Source organism: Mycteria americana, chromosome 4, assembly GCF_035582795.1.
Source record: "Mycteria americana isolate JAX WOST 10 ecotype Jacksonville Zoo and Gardens chromosome 4, USCA_MyAme_1.0, whole genome shotgun sequence".
NCBI lineage: Eukaryota > Metazoa > Chordata > Aves > Ciconiiformes > Ciconiidae > Mycteria > Mycteria americana.
Window position 1 is genome coordinate 72,410,511 of NC_134368.1, and position 20,308 is coordinate 72,430,818.

Genomic DNA, 20,308 nt, shown 5'->3' on the forward strand with positions numbered 1-20,308 from the left:
GTACTCAGTACTCCATGAGGTCAAAGGAACAGGTCTTTGAAGTGAAGTATCTCAAATGTGAGCATATAAGTGTAAGGAGCATGCTGTGCTCTCTGCTGCTGAGAATTATAAAGCAGGCGTCCCTCTAATTTGGTAGGTTTAACTGGAAAAGATTTATCAAAACTTGAAAGCGGGGAAGACTTAATATGTCACTTAGGCCACTCCTATGCTAAAGCATGTATTGTGGATTCTGAAAATAGTTGGACCTTTCAAGACATGTTTAAAGGTAGGGGGAAGAGAAGGGGAAAAAACGAGTCTGATAATAGAAAGGCAGGTTGAGCAAAGACAAGAGAGACTTTACAAATTGACTGTCTTGCAAATTTGTATATGGGAAATGATTTATGTAAAGAAAAGTGGTATCATCTGAAAGTGGATGTGAAGAAGGACAATTGTGGGGTTTGGGACCTGTAAATCTTGTGGATGGTCGTACTATTGCATCTGCTTAGCTTAGGTAAGTATAATGAAAAGAAGGAAGGCAAAGTGCGCAATGTGTTGATGGGAACTAGTGGTGGCTCCCAAGTAGTCGTAGACCTAGTTGGGATGGAGAGGGGAAATGGATTGTTTTGGCTGACAGGAGGGAAAACGCAATGTGGGGTGGGGTGGGGAGGGAAATCCTCATTCTCCAGCCACTGATTGCTGGCAGGCATTAAATGATTGTTATTTCCCTTTACCAATAACTGTTGAGGAATGATTTTTTTTCACCTCTGGTAACATTTGATCTTTTGGTTGCTGAGAAGAAAAGAGATCAGGCTTTTGTGTTTTTTGGTGGTGGTTTGGGGTTTTTTTGTTTTTGTTTTTTTTACACCACCACCACCCACCCCCACCCTCCCCCCAAGTGAGGCTCAGTTACTACTTGCACTTTTTCCAGAACTCTCTGCTGGATGTGGTCAAAGTAACAATAAAGTGTAGTGTGGTGTTACGCTGATGGGGTGCATCTCAGGAACAACATGGGTGATCTCAGAAACAAATTGTTCACCATGTTTCTTGCTCCAGTATTCTCAGGAAAGAGTAAATTTCAGTTAGCCTCTTAGTGTTTCTCCCTGTGCTGCTGGTTTCCAAGTGGTTCAGTATCACATCAGAGCTCTCTGCTCAGTCCCATCCCTTTGTGCCCAAGGGAGAGGGAGCAGAAGCGCTGCAACACTGCTTCCCCTGCACACCAGGCATGCAGGGACATGCTGCACCAGCTCAGAGGAGTATAGGACTTAAGTGGTCCCTTCTGCTGGTATAATCCTGGCCTGTCTAGAGGTGCATTGGTGGTCTGCCTGCCTCCAACCTGGCCTAACCATAAAAATCTTCAGGTTCCTTTGCGCTAGGAGAAATCTTGTCTCAGTGAGGGCTATAGAGCGAAGCAAAGAGAAAGATGAGCTGAGTGTTGAAAACCTTGTGTATGTTTTGGGGTTGTTCTGTTCTTTTTTAAGGTATTTCTTTTGTGTCCTGAAAGAGCTGAAACATACATCACTTCCGACCATTTTTGCTAATGGCCGTGGCCTAAGAGAGAAGTAGGAAAAAAGAAACAAAACTGAAGGAGCTTGAATTGTGTATGTAGTTTGGGAATTCAGAATTACCTGCCATCAATATTGTAAATTGGACCCATTTTAAATTTCTGCCTGAACTTACTGTCTCTTATAATGTGGTGGGTTGTTTTTGTCTTTGGCTACTTGTATCCTGTTAAACCATGTAAAGGACTGTTTTAAAAGTAATTTGTTTGGCAGATGCGATGTAGCTGAAGATTATTTCAGGTTTTATTGCATTTAAAACCAGTTCACTCTCTCACTTTAAGACCACACTATTTATCTCTGTCTTGGCACTGCTTGATAAACTGTGCTCTCAGAAGTGTTTTGTTACCAAGTTGCATAGTTCTGGAGTTAACTCAGAAGGCTGGCAGCTCTACTGCAGTTGAAGGCCTACTGGATAGAAATTTGTCCAGGAGCCATAACCTGAATTCCAGTGCTTTTAGAAAGAGGGGTTTGAAATATCTTTTTTTTGTCATTTTCCCCTGTGTTTTGGGGAGTACGTTTCCCTAAATGGTCTTGTAAATTCTTCTGAAAGCCTAAACAGAAAATTACATGAATATTATGACTGGAAACTGGTTTCTGTTGTTTTCCTATGGTCCCTGGCTATTTGATGCATTGCATCTTCGTTACTTTTTTTTTCCATGGTACAAACAAGTGAAAGGGTAAGAGTAGAGTTACTTCAAAATATTTTTCTTAGGTTAAATCTGCATAGTAGGAGCTTTGAGACAGTTATTTTGGTTTGCGATGTGTACCTTATGGAAGGAAATGGAGAATGAGTTATTTTATTTTCATCCTTTGTAACGGTACATTAGATTCCCAAGGTTGTGATGTAGGCAGTATGATCTGCCGTATTAGTTAAAAGCTGCTAAGACAGGAAGCTAAGAAAATGTCGGCAAAATCAGCCCTTTTTCTAAACTTGCAATTAATCACATTCATTGTACATTGCTTCAGATCATGAAGATTGTTGAGTGTGGACAGAAGTATTTTACGTGGATCAATAAATTCAGCCTCTACATCTGTATGGGACAAATGCATGCTCCGAAGTTTGTTTGGAGAAGACTTCAGTCTTCAGGCTAAATGTGGGGGGTTTTTATTGTTCTTAAAACTAAATCGTGTTTCCATCTCATTAACTCTTCTTTCTGTAGTATGTTTCAGAATATGAAGAGTTCATATGTATTTAAAGTCTTTGTCATACAAAATGTTAAGGATAAAACCTCCACATTATTTAAGGTTCCTGAGTTGGGGCTTCTAAGCAGAAATCTTACAATATTTTAAAATGTTTCTTTTTTTATATCAGCGGTATATACACACAGAACTAGTAAAAAATCCAGTAGTTACCTGCAGGGTTATTTTTGGAAGTTGATGGCCAACTAAGGTCTTCTTTCTAAAAATGCTTTTCTATATAACATAATATTTTCTTATGAATGTATCATAGGAAGGGTCTTTCCATCTTTACATTTCTTTTGTTTAGCATCTGAACTTACAGCCACAACAGTGAACAGCAGTTGTTCTGTTTTGTTTCAGAGGAAGTGGGGTTAGAGGTATAGTGCAAAATGTCATCTCCTGGGGCTGGGAGGAACAGATTATTTTCATGTTATTTTCATTCGTAATTAAAAATAACGTTATTTTCATTCTTAATTAAAATTTTATTTAATTCAGTTGATTGAAGTCAATTTCCACTACTTTCACCATATGTGGTGTTTAAAGTTCTTGCTGGGAGAGTTTTCTTCAGCTCATCTTATTTTTAAATTGACATATTTGATGGCTTTTTCACAATATGAGATATTTCTGAACTCTGGTTTTGCAGTTGGCCATGCTAGAGAAGGTGTCTGTAGAGGTAATGTCTTTTGCTTCATGCCAAGTGTCTTGCTACACACTGTGGTGAAACCATGATCTGGGACATGATTCATTATTTTTACTACTGTATCAAGCAGATATTTTGTCATGGCCATTAAAGAGAGTGATTCCAGGCTTAAATCTTTTTGTAGCTGGGGGTCTATTGGATTGCTGTGGGGAAGAGAGAAAATGCATACTGTGATGTAAGGATTGGTAATTAATGTCTGCACGAAATTTAGGATTTCTTCTCTTGATCAAATTTATATGATGTTGTTCAAGTAGCTCAGCAAATACAATTCTTTGGTTGTTGGTTGGATTTTATTTTTCTTATAACACCTTGATAAATTCAATATTTGGAAGTATTTGAATTCACACTGGGGGAGGTCTAGCAACAGAAAGGTACTTGTACAGCTTGTTAGTTGAGCCATATGTTTTATTTAGTTTAGCTTATATTGACATTGGTAGGTTCAAGTAACATATATTGCTTTGTCCCTTGCAATTTTACTTACTGAAAAAGGATAGGAAAACCCCCTGAGAGCTTGTCTTCTGTGTGTAAGAGAGGTATCATCATGTAGGATTTTGTATTTGGTATTTTTTAGGGTGTTTTGAGGCTTTTTTTTTTTTTTTTTTTGGTATGTGACAAAGACCTCTGGTTTCCATGGGGAGCTCAGCAGTTCTGTGTGAGAGCTTAAATCAGTTTAGCCTACATGATCAGAGATACCATCCATCAATTACTTACTTCTTTTGGATCCAGGAGAGGAAGCCAGAGCGGTGAAATAGACTCCCCTGAGGCAAGAAGACTGAGCCTCTCTTGTATGTCATAAAAAGCAAAGCAGGGGGAAACCAATTCTGCACTGTGAATCCTAAGCTTGTCATACTGGCTTTCAGCAAAACACACTGGCATTTTAAAATCCATTAGAAAAACTATAACAAACTTCTTTGGTTCTCAGGTGATTAAACAACTTGAAATAACTACTTGAAGTAGACTCTGTAGGATCTTTCCATTTCTAGAAAGTTTGTCGTCCTCAATGGTCTCTTTTCCTTTTTCAAGCAAAATTCTGCATAGTGATGTATGTTCAGAAAAATGTATGTTCAGAAAATTTATGTAGTATGTTCAGAAAAATGTATATGTTAGGTTTAGACTGAAAAATGAATTATTGGGTTCTCTACTGAATGATATCTCTTGCACACATTGGTAGGAGGGGAAACTTTCTGAGCTTCAGGATCTGAAAGTTGGGAACGTTTTTCTGGACAATTGTACTGCCAAGTTATTAATATAGTTTTGCTTTCATATCACAGAATGTAGAAAGCCTAAAAGCAATTTCTTAGCTTCTTTTGGAGGAAGAGGAGTTGAAGAAATTGAAGGACTTACTTGGTAGATCCTTTTACATCTGATACCTGCAAGCAGTAATTTAATACATTTCCTAGGATATTAGAAATATTCTAGATTACAAGATAATTGAACAGGCAAGAACCAGCACTGTAGGAACATCCTAAGCTGACAGGAGACTGGAAAATGTTAGTGGTGGGGCTGGAGGAGAAAATTATTATTCTGCTGTTGTTGCTTACTTAGGTAGAGAGAAAAGAAAGACTTACCTTTCAAATGTGTGTTTCATCAGATCTTTGATATATCATGTAGCAGAAAACAGAGCAACTGCCTCTTTGCCTATGGATAAATAACAGTTAACTTTTACTTAAATAAAAGCTTATGCCTCCTTCAGTGAAACTGACCTGATTTACTGAGGTGTAGAAAAAAATATTTTGACTCAAGGAAATGGTCTCTCTTTTTCCTGCCTTAGTAAACTTTTACTTTCAAGGTAGATTTGGGGGTTTAACACCTTCCCCTGTGCATGTGGCCTGTTCCCCCCCCCCCCCCCCTTTTTTTTTAAGTAGGTCTGTGGCCAGAAGCTTGACAGGAGTATTATCAGACATCAAAAACCTAGCTGGCAAATTGCATATTCATGATGTAGGAAGTTTTCTTTGTCACTTCTCCAATTTCAGTGCTTGTTTTGCTATTTTCAAGTATTATTCACAGGGTTTGAATGGGCAATCTTACTAAGGTTTCAGGTTTATTCTTTTGCCCATTTCCACTGCTGCCTAGAATTATTCTTTTCTTTTTCACTTTTGCAATACTTTTTTTCTTTAGGCTAAAAAGGACTTCTGAGCCCCAAAACTTTTCAGTTTTGTCCAGTTCTATCAGCTACTCTAACAAGGAGTATTTCCTGTCTCTACTAACTTTGTCTTCTCTCTTCAGATCATTGCTGCTGCAGCAGTGCTATATTAGTATGGCAGTTAACTCCATTCTTATTGTAGGAATTAGCCTTAATGACATGTACACTGCAAAATGTGATCATTTTATAGGTCGACTGTAACATAAATGAAATAAACTGAGGACAGGAGAGCTTGTGAGTATTTTAGCAGGCTCTTCCTGAACTTGCTGGTATGAATAATAGCAAAGAATAGTAAAAAAAGATAGGTGTTACTCCTTAGTGTGATTAAAATTGAGGTTGTCGTGGTTATGAAGCACCACAGGTGAAAAAGGAAACATGAATGTATTCCATTAATAATATGTAGGCTGATATTAAATGTGTCTTTGAGCAAAGAAAATATATCAAGCAAGGGCATCAAACAACATGGCTTTAATTTCAGGGGTTTTTTTTCCTTTCAAATACAGCTGATCCTGCTGTTCTGGGATTCATCATTTCTCCATGGTCTCTCCTGTTGCTTCCATCTGGCAGTGTATCGTTTACTGATGCAAATGTCTCCCAACAAGACCTGCGAGCGTTCACAGCACCGGAGGTTCTGCAGAACCATTCTCTATCATCTCTGTCAGACATTGAAAAGGTACAGTACCTCTTCCTTGGGAGACAGCTGTTGTCTTTCGCTGTTGATCCCTTCACAAAATAGCTTTAAACTGTCCTTTTTTTCTCGTGGTGGTTTTTGATTTGTATGTGTAGTTGTTCATTTCTTTTGTGAGAGGGGGAGGGATCCTCCTACTTTGCTTTTGTCTGTAGAAGTGGAATAGTGATTATGGTTGTATGCACTTATGAAGAAGTGTCTGTGTGCTGGTCCGTGTCATGTGTGTGCCACTGACAGCCATACTTGGGCAATGGATGCACAGAATAACTGACCACGAACTAGTAGTAAGCAACACTTCACCTTCTTTTTCTGAAAGATTTCACTTTTCATCAACAATTTGAGGGTTTTTAAAATTTTTTTTGGCAAAATGCATCTGAGAGGTAAGCAAAGGAATTACTCAAGCAGTCCAGGGCTTCAAAAAATGGGATAGTCCTACACTCATCTCTGAAGAAAAGGCTTGTTTTAATTAACATAAGTATTCCTCAGTTGTGTGCAAAATTGTTCCTTTCCACCTTCCTTTTTTAACTCTTCCCCAAGGGTAGATATTCAGGCAGGTAAGGTTTGTATATGTGATCTCCTCCAGGTCATTGATACGCACAGTCAAAATGACTAGCTTCTCAAATGTTTTCTTAACAATAATTTGTTGCAAATGGTAATGCTTTCCCCAGAAAACCCATTCCCTTGGCCTAGTCAAAGATATTTAGAGGTGGGAGTAAGAAGGAAGCTGAGCTCTATTTCCATCTGCTTGGCTTTTCTGGATTGGTAATCCTTAGAGAAGGAAGCTAGCCGCAGTGAGTGTTGTAATCTGGGAACAATTACGACATTTGGCAGTCTTCCTCCAGGAAGAACAGCAACATGCTCTTACTCCAGAGGAAACAGGTATTGGCATCAATTGCTGTTGTGTGCACAAGAACTATTAAAACATGTTTTTCTGTGTTGAATGTTTTGTGTTTGCGGCTTTTTTTTCTTCTAAACCTTGTATATAGTCAGTTTTGTTTAGGACTATATCACCGAATACCTACCGAAAATCACTGTTTCCTCAGTTACTCACAAGCCCTTTAGACAGCCTTCTTGCCCTGCAGGATAGTCAAAATTAATGGTATAATAAAATATGTATATAGTTTTATCTATGACAAAACTATAAGCAATTAGCAACCTAGGTTGAAAGTTTTAATAGAGAAGTAAGAATAACACTGACATCAATGCAAATTCGGGATCGTTTATGTAGGATGCAGCTGCCAAGCTCTGTAGTCATGCTGTTGGAATTGTTTATCTTCTTTTAAGAGAGACAACACTGCTGAAGACAGTAACATTACCTCTAGTGCCAACTCTGAAGTTAATATACAAAACAGGCCTTTAAAAATGCCAGAAAAAAGTTTTGAAATGACATGTTTGTGATCTTTGTCAGAGCTGATTGCATTCTTTGTTCTGTGCCAGTATTCATAATGTTACTTTTTTCTTTTTGAAATAAATAGACAACTGTTACTATTAACAGCCATGCTATGATGTTTCTTAATCTTTAGGAAGGAAATACTCAGAGGGACCACTGTGGCCTGTAAACTCCAGCACAGAGCGTATCAATAGGCAATGACCAAATACTGGCATTCTGCACTTGTGCAGCACTGATTAATCCTCTCCGTTTATGGCTGTGTGAATTTATTTTATGATATCAGTATAACCTTGTTCGCTGGAAGGTGATGATAAAATTGAGACTCTAGGCTGCAGCAGCTGTGTTGCTGTTTTCATTGGGAAGCAATTGGATGTAGAAATAGACAAGCTTTGGCTTTACATAAGCAAAGTACTTATACAGTCACATAAAAACTAAATAAAACGCTTTAGCTTGGGGTATTCAGCTTTACCATTAAGTTGAAGCTTCAGGCTTTGGGCTTGAGATGAATTAACCTGGTTTGTGTTTGAACCTGGTTTGTGTGGATGTTGTCTATCTAGACTTCAGTAAAGCCTTTGACACTGTTTCCCACAGCATTCTCCTGGAGAAACTGGATGCTCATGGCTTGGACGGGTGTACTCTTCGCTGGGTAAAGAACTGGCTGCACAGCCGGACCCAAAGAGTGGTGGTGAATGGAGTTTACTCCGGTTGGCGGCCGGTCACAAGCGGTGTTCCCCAGGGCTCGGTGTTGGGGCCAGTTCTGTTTAATATCTTTATCAATGATCTGGACGAAGGGATCAAGTGCACTCTCAGCAAGTTTGCAGATGACACCAAGTTGTGTGGGAGTGTTGATCTGCTGGAGGGTAGGCAGGCTCTGCAGAGGGACCTGGACAGGCTGGATCGATGGGCCGAGGTCAATTGTATGAGGTTTAACAAGGCCAAGTGCAAAGTCCTGCACTTGGGCCACAGCAACCCCATGCAACGCTATAGGCTTGGGGAAGAGTGGCTGGAAAGCTGCCTGGCAGAGAAGGACGTGGGGGTGTTAGTTGACAGCCGCCTGAATATGAGCCAGCAGTGTGCCCAGGCGGCCAAGAAACCCAATGGCATCCTGGCTTGTGTCAAAAATAGCATGGCCAGCAGGACTAGGGAAGTGATCGTGCCCCTGTACTCGGCACTGGTGAGGCTGCACCTTGAATACTGTGTTCAGTTTTGGGCCCCCCACTACAAGAGAGACATTGAGGTGCTGGAGCGTGTGCAGAGAAGGGCAACGAAGCTGGTGAAGGGTCTGGAGCAGAAATCTTATGAGGAGCGGCTGAGGGAGCTGGGACTGTTTAGCCTGGAGAAAAGGAGGCTGAGGGGAGACCTTATTGCTCTCTACCACTACCTGAAAGGAGGTTGTAGAGAGGTGGGGGTCGGTCTCTTCTCCCAGGTAACAAGTGATAGGACAAGAGGAAATGGCCTCAAGTTGCGCCAGGGGAGGTTTAGACTGGATAGTAGGAAGTTTTTCTTCACTGAAAGGGTTATGAAGCATTGGAACAGGCTGCCCAGGGAAGTGGTTGAGTCACCATCCCTGGAGGTATTTAAAGGACATTTGGATGAGGTGCTTAGGGACATGGTGTAGTGGTGGTCTTGGTAGTGTTAGGGTTACGGTTGGACTTGATGATCTTAAAGGTCTTTTCCAACCTATACGATTCTGTGATTCTGTGATTCTGTGAACTCTACTTGATTTTTTTGTGTGTTTTGCACACACTGGGGAGGCAAAATTAACTGTTCTGAAAGCCTGGGATGGTACAAAAACATTTGAAGAAAACTTGCTGCTATCATTCTTGTTCTCAGTTTAAAGCCTTGTGGATAAATCACACAGCTGTTCTCCTGATGTGATAGTCAAGTCTGGGTGCAGTGAAGGACAGCCATAATCTGAAGATGGGATCTGTGAGTTACTCATCCTGCATTCGCTCATGTGAGACCCTCCAGTTGAATTCTTAGAAATCTACTGTTGTGTATAAAGAATTGAAGTCTTTTCATGATGGCAATGATATATACCAGTATATGTAAAAATAATCTTTGATAATGCATCAAGGAAAAAAAAAAAAAAAGGCTGGAGTATCTGTAATACTGGTCTATAATCCCCTGGTTGGGGACTACACAGTATAGTACGTTTGCGTGAAATGCTTCAAACCTATCAGTCCTCTTGGGTTTATTTGATTACTTGCTTATATAGAAGGAGAAAGCTACCTGAAACATAGCTTTGTACAAAACCTCTTATCCTATTATGGTTTTATTAGTTGAAGTTAGTAGGGCTGATAAATAGCTTATGTGCATCCTTCTTTTTTTTGTCTGTTTCCCTTTACATTTGTATTAAACTGTGTGTTGGATGGTACACTGGTTATTTGTCTTGATATGTTGACTTCACGTTTCTTAGATCTTGCTTTGCACGTGCTGACGGTGGTAGCTTTTACATATTTAAACTTTTTTTTTTTTCTTTTCTTTCTCCTTTCTGTCACAACTTGCTGTAGTTCACTGAATTCATTTACTGGAATCTTCGGTGTTTTCCTTTGTGGTTGTTCTTCTGAAATCGGACCATGTCTGAAAGCTGCTGAAGGCAGAAAAATGTCTTGTTTCTAAAAGCCTTGTAACAGAGAGTGGCAAGGTTGCATTCATCTCTTGAGTTATGACTTTACTTGCTAACACAAAGTAACAGTGTATTCAAGGATAAATATTAGAAAAAATGATAGTCAGTCAACAAATACCCTTTTGATTCCAAGACACCCAGTCAATTTGAATACAAAATAAGTCTGAGGTAACTGCAAGCTTATTGGAAATAGAGTAAGCAAACCATTCAAAATTATAATGAAAGCTTAATTTGGGAAATGAATTTGATGTTGATTTATATATTGTGGAAAATATTAGAAGTATGATAATACAAAAATAAACTAGAATTTTTGAATAAATGCTTTCATTTTTAAGAGATACATGTTATATGCCTCTAAATCAAAGGTTACCTCATCTGGAGAGAGAGAGAGAGAAGGGTATTTTAAATATGAATGCTTATTAGGTAGTATTGTACAAAAACACTATGAGTTACTGATCATTTGAAATTAGCAAAATTCTTGGGTTTTTACAACACAATTTTTCAATAGATGTTTTTTGCCTAGTTTTCGTGCTGGAATTCTCTCTTATGAAAGGAACTTGATGTAATGCTGCACCAACCTCAAGCAGTGATGATCTTGTAAACAGACTGTTGTGGGATTTAATTATTTTGGGTTTTTTCCCTCCTGACTATCTGACACAACCTAAGGCTGTCAAACTATAATAAGCAGTTAGAAATTCGTAAGGGGAACTGTCAAAACACCAGTCGAGCAGCAATATGACTATTTGTCTGATTTTTGAAGCTGAAGTGTATGAAGTAGGAGAGAGTTGCATGATATGTGTGCAAGGCATTATGTTAAAATCCAAAAATGAGTTTAACTGATATGTAGTGGACACATTTTTGTTTTCTATGTAGTAGTGGCTTGCAAGTAACTTTGAAATGCTGTATTTGGAGAACCTCCTTAAGCTAATATAAAGCTTGAAATACCATTGATGTAGTTGATGGAGTACCGCATCACAAACTGTTTCACTTCACTTTTATTTTGAAAGTGGTTTTCAGATAGATTAGTAGGGTAGCATGTTTTAGTTTAGAGGTCTGATTGCATGGTTGTACAATAATATTTTTGTTGAGGATGATGCACTTCTTGATTTTGGAAATATCTTCCATTATGTTGAAGTTTAGAATCATAGAATGATAGAATATCCTGAGTTGGAAGGGACCTGCAAGGATCATCGAGTCCAACTCCAGACTACACAGAGGGCAACCCAAAAATTAAGTCATATATCTAAGAGCATTGTCCAAACGTTTCTTGAACACCGACAGACTTAGGACCATGACTACTTCTCTGATTAGAATTAACAATTTTGATAATGGATTTTTTAAGTGCTGTTCTTGCATTTTTGGGGGACAGGAGTGGTTGGGGAACTTTTTTTTTAATTGTTTGTTTGTTTGTTTTTTGTGTGTTGCTTTTTTTTCTGAAAAGGTTTTTTCTGCATGCATTATTACCCTGAAAGTATATTCACCTTTTTCTGTATAGCTGTGGTATATCTGGATATGTAAGGAAGACTTTCTAGTATTTCAGTTGAAAGGGTAATAAACCAGATACGGAACAGTTTTCTCAGTATTTGAAAGATAATGTTTCTGGTTCAATGGGGCAGTGGTATTAACTGAGAAGCCTTGATGCTTGTCTGTGACTTCTGCCCTATTCTGTTCTTCACATGGGACCTTACTTTGGTGGCCAGTGCCTTCTTTCTGGGTGAGGAGGGTGATGGGTGAGCCCTTGTTAGGTAGACTGTGCTGGCTACATATTTGCTTCTAGCATAAACCTGTGGTTCATCTGCACCTGTGTACAACACTGCAGCAGTCCTGCCAGAACATGCCACTGGCAACAAAATTTGCCTCCTTGTTTTCCCTTCTGAGCATGATTGCAAAGAAATCCTCCATGGTTCTGCTCCAGCTTTATCACAAAGAAAAACATCGTTTCTCTATTTTTCTCTACCTGAATATCCTTCTTGCAAATCTGTGTCTGAATGCACACCAGCTGATCCCGTTCCTCCGTCTTCAGTGTTTGTCAGTCAGCTGGACTGAACTGTACCAGTAAGTAACCATGTGTCAGCAGTATCTGGTATATCACTGCCTTATACTAATGGAAACCTTTCTGTCCTGCGCTGACTCGCACTGTGCTAGACAAGAGACCATTCCACAGGATTTAAGTGGCAGGAATTTAGGATTGGAGTTCTTCTCTGAGTATGTCGAATTCCAATTTTATATGAATAAAGCACATTGAATTTAAGAGAACAGTTTTAATAACATGTTGCTTCTAATTATATTTTGTAATTACTTCCTTACCCTATCACAAAGCTGTGTATTGCTCTTCCAAATGCATAAAAAGGAAACTTTTTTCTGTTTTACAATAGAAATCTAAAAATACATCATACTTGTGTTTTGGGGTTAATTCCTGGCACAGTGCAGTAATGGTATAATGTCTTTCAAGGAATCTGGTCTAAAAAGAAAAACTTTTATGTGTCATCCATTTTCTGAGTCTTTGAGAATATATTTTGTTGTCTTGAGTAGGCTAAGAGACTCCTCAGTACAGAGGTGAATTCTCTTGTACGACCTTAAGCTAGTTCTAGATGTGTGATTTTTAACAACTCTACATATTTAGTATGGGAAGAAGAAAATTATTTTTATCATTTCAAAGGTTCTGTCGAGTCCATCCATTACGTTTGTACACACAATTTACACCTAAGTTTTTAAAATCTGTATATGAAGTACCTGAGTCTGGACAGATCTTGTCAATCTATATACCTAGGACTAAAGTAAGATGTTTTGGTTTAGTTAGTGAAGAGGCTGACTTAAGCGAATCACTTTTAATTTATTGCTGTCCCTGTAATTGTTGTTCATTGCCTGCACAATTATTTAATAAACTTGTTGCTCTAAGTAGCACAAATTTAAGTAGCACAAATATTAGTAATAACTTGGTAGAAAGAGTCATCACTAACATCTGTTACTTATACAGTCCAGTCCAGGAAAAACTGCTCTTTTTCTGCACTTACTTACCTGTTTCGTTTTCACAGTCACCTACAGGGGCAGTATGTGTTTGTGCTCTTAATTCTGCAGTATTTAAAGGTTTTATTCCCTGTCCTGATGGGCTTAATATGTTAAAGATATATTAAAGTCAATAATGTTTATATTAATCGTTAATTATATGTGTAATGATGAATGTATTTGTATCTTAAAATATCAATAATAGATTAAGGTGACTGCTGTTCATTTCTTTTTTTCCTCTGATCCCAATCTTAGGGATCTCTTTGCAGTAGTATCGCACTGTTTGGGTCCTGCTAAGGTCTGCCTTGCCTTCAGACTAAAGTTGTAAGGATCCTTGGACACAACCATGCAGTCTGTACCCCACACCAGGCTCATCGCATGGATTACATGTGCTTCTGGCTTCAATGTAAGATGAAAGCTTAAAATCAAGGAGAGAAGACAGAGGCACTGGTTAGACGCAGTACATTTTGTAGCAGTAGGATTTGCTTCTCTGACCCTCATGGCAAAGGAGAAGAACAATTTGAATGACAACTGAGCTTAAATACCAAGAATATATATAGGCAAAATGATGTTAAGTTAGTTGCTCTACTTTAAAGTTCTGCTTTGCATTTCCAGTCCTGTTCAATGAGTTAACAAATATCTTGTGTCTTATGACAGGTCCATATTTATTCTCTTGGTATGGCACTCTTTTGGGGAGCTGACCATGAAGTTCCTCAAAGTCAGGTAAGTTTATATTTGGTTTTGTTTAATATTGCAACTTCAGACTTGATAGTTTGACTGAATCTGCATTTGAGTTAACATGGCAGTGTGTCATAATGAGACACTGAAGAGTAAGATTTTTTCCTGTATTTGGAGTTTTTTCCTGTCGAGTGTGAGGGTGCTAGTGGTGGTGTCTTGCAGAAAGAAGGTGCTGATACTACATTTCTGTTAGTTTCCATGAAGATATATCTAAGCTAGTCTATCCTGTAGTGTCACAGGCTGAAAGACAACAGTTTAACCTGCTGACAAAAGAGAAAATTATTTGTTTTGGTTTAGGCTTATATAAAAACATATTTAAATAACATTGTTGCTCTACTCATAATAAAGCAACTTGTTCTCTATGCTGTCGTAACTTCTGTGAGTCTGGACTTGGCACATACAGGTACTTAGGTTACACAATGGCCAAGAAAGGGTATGAATTGTTTGGAACAGGGAGTAGACTCTTGCTATTGACTTGTCAGTCAATGCAGACATAGTTACAGACTGCTTAGAGCCGAGTGGTATTGCTCAATGGGGTTATTTCATACACCCAGCAGAACTCCTAGACTGTCTTTCCAAAACTGACTGAAGATAATGTGATTTATCATCTTCCTGGGTGCTCCTTCCCTGCCCCCAATTAAACTTTTAGAAGTCAATATCTAAAAGATTGAAAATAATAGAAATGCATCCAAAAAAGCATTTAATGATGGACTTGCAGTTGCGGGATTTGGCAGAGCATTGTGCAGCTCAAGGAGATAAGCTGTTTCTGTTTCATATTTGGGTTCAGTCCTACTAGTTGGTGTTATTTGTAAGGGTAAGGAAGGCAATTTTGAAAGGCTCTTTGGCAATTTAAGTGTTCGGTTCCTAATATTTTCTTTAACAGAGTGGTAGTTGGATTCTCAGTTGTACTGATTTGGAAGTAGCTGCCTGAATGCAAAAGTCAAAAAATTTGAAGCTATGACTGTTTTAGGGATACTTATTTGTAATGCCTACTGTGCCTATCCCAAAAGCCCCAGTATTTTCTTAGGCAGCTATCCCCTTTCTTTGCTCTCCTGTCTTGTAGGAAATGAAAGGAACAGTATTCAGCAGTAGTGGGAGAGTGGTTTAAGGTAGGTAGAGGTAGGTGTTGAGCAGAAAGTAGGCATGAATTTTAGTCCCCTTTTTCTTTGTTTCTTCCTTTGGTATTAGATTGTAGCAACAGTTTCACAGTAATGCAGTGGTAAGGAGTGCTCTAACTTTTGGTATAGCAATATTTTTCCAAAGACAGTGTGGTGAGGTATGCCTGGAAAGAAAGGGGGAACAAAAGTCTAGAATTTACCTTTGGGATGTTCTCATGCAGTGCCTCTGCCCTGTGGAGTTAGTGGAGGCAAAAGGACAGTCTGTGTATGGCATTACTTTTAATTTGCGTGTGCAGATTTTCCCATTTTTTAAATTTTTTTTTCCATATTTGCCTGCCTATGTTGGTTAATGAGCTGCTTCTCTGATGGGAGTGTGGTTGAATACAAGAGCGATTTTTACCATTAGTTAGAAGTGCTGAACAGATAGATGGGAAAAGCCTGTGTTAATTAAATCTGAGTGGTCCAGAATACTCTTTTTATGGTACAGTTTAAGAGTACTAATACAGGGAAGATTGGAAGATTGTAATGGTTTGAAGTGCCCTGTGATGCAAAAAGCATGACAATGCTTGCACTTTGTGGGTAACCACCCACTTTGGGAGAGTTGCAGATCAGAAAGCTCAAGTCCCAAGTGCCTGTGGCATCTGAGAACAAGTATTATCGCTGACTATTGCATACCCTGAGGAGTCATATTCCATGTACAGTGTGCTGGATTAACTGAATGGGTAGAGGAGAATTAAATCTAGATTGTTCTTAACCTGTATGGGTGTTATCCTGCAACTATATGAAGCTCTGCTTCCTTAACCAGTGGCTTTGCTGTTTTATTCCTTACATTTTGTTGATATTGTTTGATGATGTCACTGGACTTTGGAAATGCTAACACAGCTGCTGCAAAATATTGGTGAGGTGAGGAACTGTAGAAAATAAGCATAGCAGACAGAGGGTTACAAAATGATGGTAATGAAGATTGAATTTTATGCTTGTGACTGGCAGAATGTTCAAAAACAACAAAGAAAATTTCCTCTGAACCTTTTCACTAGTCAGTAAGCCCTTGAGTAAGGAAAGCATTGGTGTCCTGACCTTACAGGTCAGGCAGCTTGTTTGGACCAGACTGTTGTAGAGTGTTGGAACAGACTGTTGAATCTAGATGCTGAATGCCTGTCCCCTGATCTACAGCCGCTGGTTTTTCACCACCTCGACGGTGACTTTCAAATTGGCACTCAGATGATGTAGGAAATACATCTCGTGAATATTTATTTTACTGTGTTGAATGTCTTTTGTTTCTGTGTCTACCACAAGTCACTATTAAAACTGATCTCCTATCCCTCCTGTTTTTGTTTATCACTAGCCTATCAAACTTGGAGATCATCTCAACAGTATACTTCTCGGCATGTGTGAAGATGTCATTTATGCCCGTGTATCTGTACGGACTGTTCTGGATGCTTGCAGTGCCCACATAAGGAACAGTAACTGTGCCCCTTCTTTTTCATATGTGAAACAGTTGGTCAGACTGGTTCTGGGAAGCCTGTCTGGGGTAAGTCTGTGTCAGCATTTGAGGAATAATAGAAATGAGCAGGAAGAGAGCAAAGGTGCTAATTCAGAGTCACTCTGCAGTCACTTGTTTTTACTATGTTGCAATTTTGATAAGAATGAGTGTTGAAAGGAAAGAATTGCTTCTCTCCCCTTGTAACAGTTTGTGCACTTGACAATTCCTCCTGGAATATGCATTCATGACTGCTGTTTCTGAGGAAGAAGATAATTTTCTGAACTGTTTGTCTTCATTGAAAGAAAAGTAAGGAAAAACAGGAGAACAAAAAACATGATGAACTCTGGGGCAAAGCCTTAGACTTGTTGCTACTTGAAATACTTCAAAAATGATTGCTGTGAATTTTCTTTTTTAAAGTTTTGCTTGGCTTTTGGAGAGTTTGCTTATTAACAGGAAGAGGGACTTTTTAGGCAGTGTGCCAATTCTCTTGCACTTCTGCTCAGCTCTTGGATATGATAATTGTGGAGGACATTATTTGTCTAATGATGACAAATGTGTTAAACGGTTTTCCGAAGTGAAAGAAACTACATGAACTCATCTTGCAAAGTTACTATTCCTAACAGGCAACCTCTCCCTTCACCTAAACCATTATAACATAATTTCAGAACAGTTAAAGAATTTCAAAGCTCTGAGTAGAAAGGAAGGCTATAAATTGTCAATATTGTTAGATAGTTCTTTGGCCAATACTTGCTTTCCTTGTGTTCTGTTTATAACAAGTGCCAAGTGATTTATTATTGCTGGAACGATATCCAATGATGGTCCTGAATTTCATCCAGTTTTCTATCATTGAAACTCCTTTTTTTAATCTCATAAGGGTTATGCCAATGTAAAAATTGGTGTCTGGAGAGAAAGCACTGTAATTGCAAGAAAAATTTTTGACTTGATAATACTTCCTTTTTAAAAAACAATTTGTTGTGATCTAATTGTTAGATAGTTTCTTCATAAATCTGGTTTGGAAATGCCTGCACGAGGTGAGAGGTCCCTGCATTTGTCTAATATTTGGCAGCAGCTAATTGTGACAGGCCTCCAGAAGTGGAGCTAGTCTGTGATTCAATGAAATAAAGGCCTACAAGGCCTTAATCAGTGAAGCTATTAAAATAAAGATCCAAACCTTAAATTGGGCCACTACCTATAGAAACAGCCACTGTGGAGAGTGAGTCATTAGTCTCCAAGTTCTTAATGGCCCTTTCTGCTTAGCAAATTTTCTGCTTTTCCTCATCTTGTTCTTGTCAGCAGGCTTTCAGAGGGAGTCTGAGGTTAGTGTGACAGACTAAACTAGACCAGCCTGCCAAAGACAGCAATAGTGGTCCCAAATGCACATACTGAAATCCAGTGGAGAGCTGAATCCAACGGGTGTGCTTCTGTCTCCTATACCATGTTGATAATGAAGGAGTGGGACTACTGGCAGTTATCCAGTGCTGATTTTCTAGATTTCCTCTGCCAGTAACCTTTTTTACCTAATTCATAACGTCAGTGCATTGCCTTTTCAAGAAGACAAGAGCAAAATAGCCAAATAGAAGCGAGTGTTGACAGAACAACGACGACATAGCTGTGCTGCTGTGTTTTCGTGCGCCTTAGCTAGCCATCCCTGCTGTTTTTAATGTTTAGTGCTCTGTACGTGTGCTGGAATTTTTAAGTTAATAAGAAAAGCATATAAAATTGTTTTTTCAGAACCATAGTACAACTTGCTGTTCCAAGATCAGCGTGCCTCTGATGTTGATTGGCCTTATCAAAGGCTAGAGAGGTCTTAGCTCTGTAACTGGTCATTTGGTGGTCTATGAAGCACAGCTGAGAGGTCCTGTTTGAATGTTTTCGCTTTCCATGTTAACATACTTTGTAAAGGGCAACGTGGCACAGGACTGATTCAATCTGTTTAATGTTACTTGAGTTGCATTGTAACTGTGATGGATAGAAGGCTGCTTGATTTCTCCTTCCCACCTTCCAGCAGAGCCACTGTCCAAGTTATGCTGATTCCCACCATATCAAAAGATCTCACTAAAGATTCTTTGTTGTAGCAAATAAGCTCCTCTTTGAATGATTGTACATGTGAAATATTTTTGGGGGGGAAGTAGAGATTAAAAAAAAAAAGTTAAAAATTAATGGGAGTAGTTAAGCCTGACACACAAAAGGAAGAGACTTCTCACAAATGCATGAGATTTTACATGTGTGATACATTGTGTGAGGTATCAGCCTAAAACTATCAGGTACAAGAGAGTTCTTCCTGTTACACAGAAACCTCATCAGGCTAGTCACAAGTTCCAGTCATGTTGCAACCATGGGACATGGTTTTTGAGTGTTGCGGTCTCTCAGTTTGCTGTAGGTGTGGAATGTATTTAAGTTGCACACTTGTGAACTTAATTTACACTTTGTGGAAAAAATTAGATAACATGTGTAGTAAAAAATAATGCACAGATTATTCAAATATGGATAATTCTAGGGTGTGTTCTCACTAATGAACCTGGTTTTTATGAAAAAAGTTTGAATTTCCACTCTGAACTTGAACTTAACTGTTTGGTTGAATGCACAACTGACTTCTGTTGTGTATTTACGTAACAGATGCTTGTTTCATACTAATGTGAGCTGTTTCAATATTTGACTTTGTGTTACTGCCTGTTTTGCAGGTGGATCAACTTTCATGCAATGGAGATGGAAAATTGCATCCAGACAGGAGTCAGGCTATTCGGGAGAGGCTGAGGGGAAAAGGACTTCCCACAGGTAAGTGCTTCATTGCAGTAAGGGTTATGGCAATAAATACAGTGCTGTGGAAGACCAAGTTTGGGTAGATGTTGTGGCCAAAGAAGTTGGATAGTGGAGGACTTGCTGACATTCACAGAACTTTAATGGTTCAGTGTCTAGCTAAGTGGTGGTGGTGGTGACATGAGAATAATTGTTTCAGGAAAATACATGTCTTTTTCCAGTTCAGTCCTGATGGTAGGAACAGGTGTTAAAGGTTCTCAGCCAAAAGTTTTGTTTCTGGAGAAAGGAAATCTTCAGCTGAAGGTAGGTCAGCAGGAGGAACAGGAAGCAGCTTTTCTTCGTTCCTCTTTCCTGTGGACTCTGCTTTCTCTTCATAGCTCTAGTTGCACACAGCCTCCTTCCCTGCTTCCCAGGCAGCCCTGGACTCTTTTCTCTGCACACAAAGCTTTTTTCTGCCCCCTGTTTTTTCTTAGAGAGGTATTATATGTTCCATCACAGTTCTGCTGTGCTTTGACAGTGTGAGGTGGTCATGGAGGCCAGATAGGGTTGTACTGTTACTTCAGGGAAATAAGGAAAGAGGAAATTGGGGAGGGGCAGGGAGGAGACAGGTTGTTTCAGAGGCAGACTGTTGCTGTTGCCACTGTTGAGGAAAAGGGATAAAGTGATGTAGGTTGACAGCTGATGCTGGCTATGACTTCATTAGATGTCCTTGTTTAAGGTCAGTGGCAGCATCAGCTCTGTGCTAGGCTTCTCAGACAAGAGGATGTATTCTTCCAAAAGACTGGTCTCATATTTTTCTGGAAGAATTGTGGGGCTGGATAGGAGCATTTTATAAGGCATCAGCTTGGACCACTCTAAGTCATTGCGATGCAGGCAGTGAGATGTGATAATCAGGTGAGACCATTCTTGCCTTAAAATGTTTATCTGTAAATGGAGTAT

At 39.1% G+C, this 20,308-nt stretch overlaps 1 protein-coding gene across 6 annotated transcripts in view; it reads left to right on the plus strand.

Annotated features, from left to right (window-relative positions):
• Positions 1-20,308, plus strand: part of PTPN13 (protein tyrosine phosphatase non-receptor type 13) — a 129,882-nt gene that overhangs the window by 31,755 nt on the left and 77,819 nt on the right. For all 6 annotated transcript variants that reach the window (XM_075500853.1, XM_075500854.1, XM_075500856.1 and 3 more), the window contains 4 exons: positions 6,064-6,233; positions 13,931-13,996; positions 16,475-16,660; positions 19,294-19,387. In XM_075500853.1, coding sequence (XP_075356968.1) covers positions 6,064-6,233; positions 13,931-13,996; positions 16,475-16,660; positions 19,294-19,387 — 516 coding nt within the window. The remainder of the gene's footprint in view (positions 1-6,063; positions 6,234-13,930; positions 13,997-16,474; positions 16,661-19,293; positions 19,388-20,308) is intronic.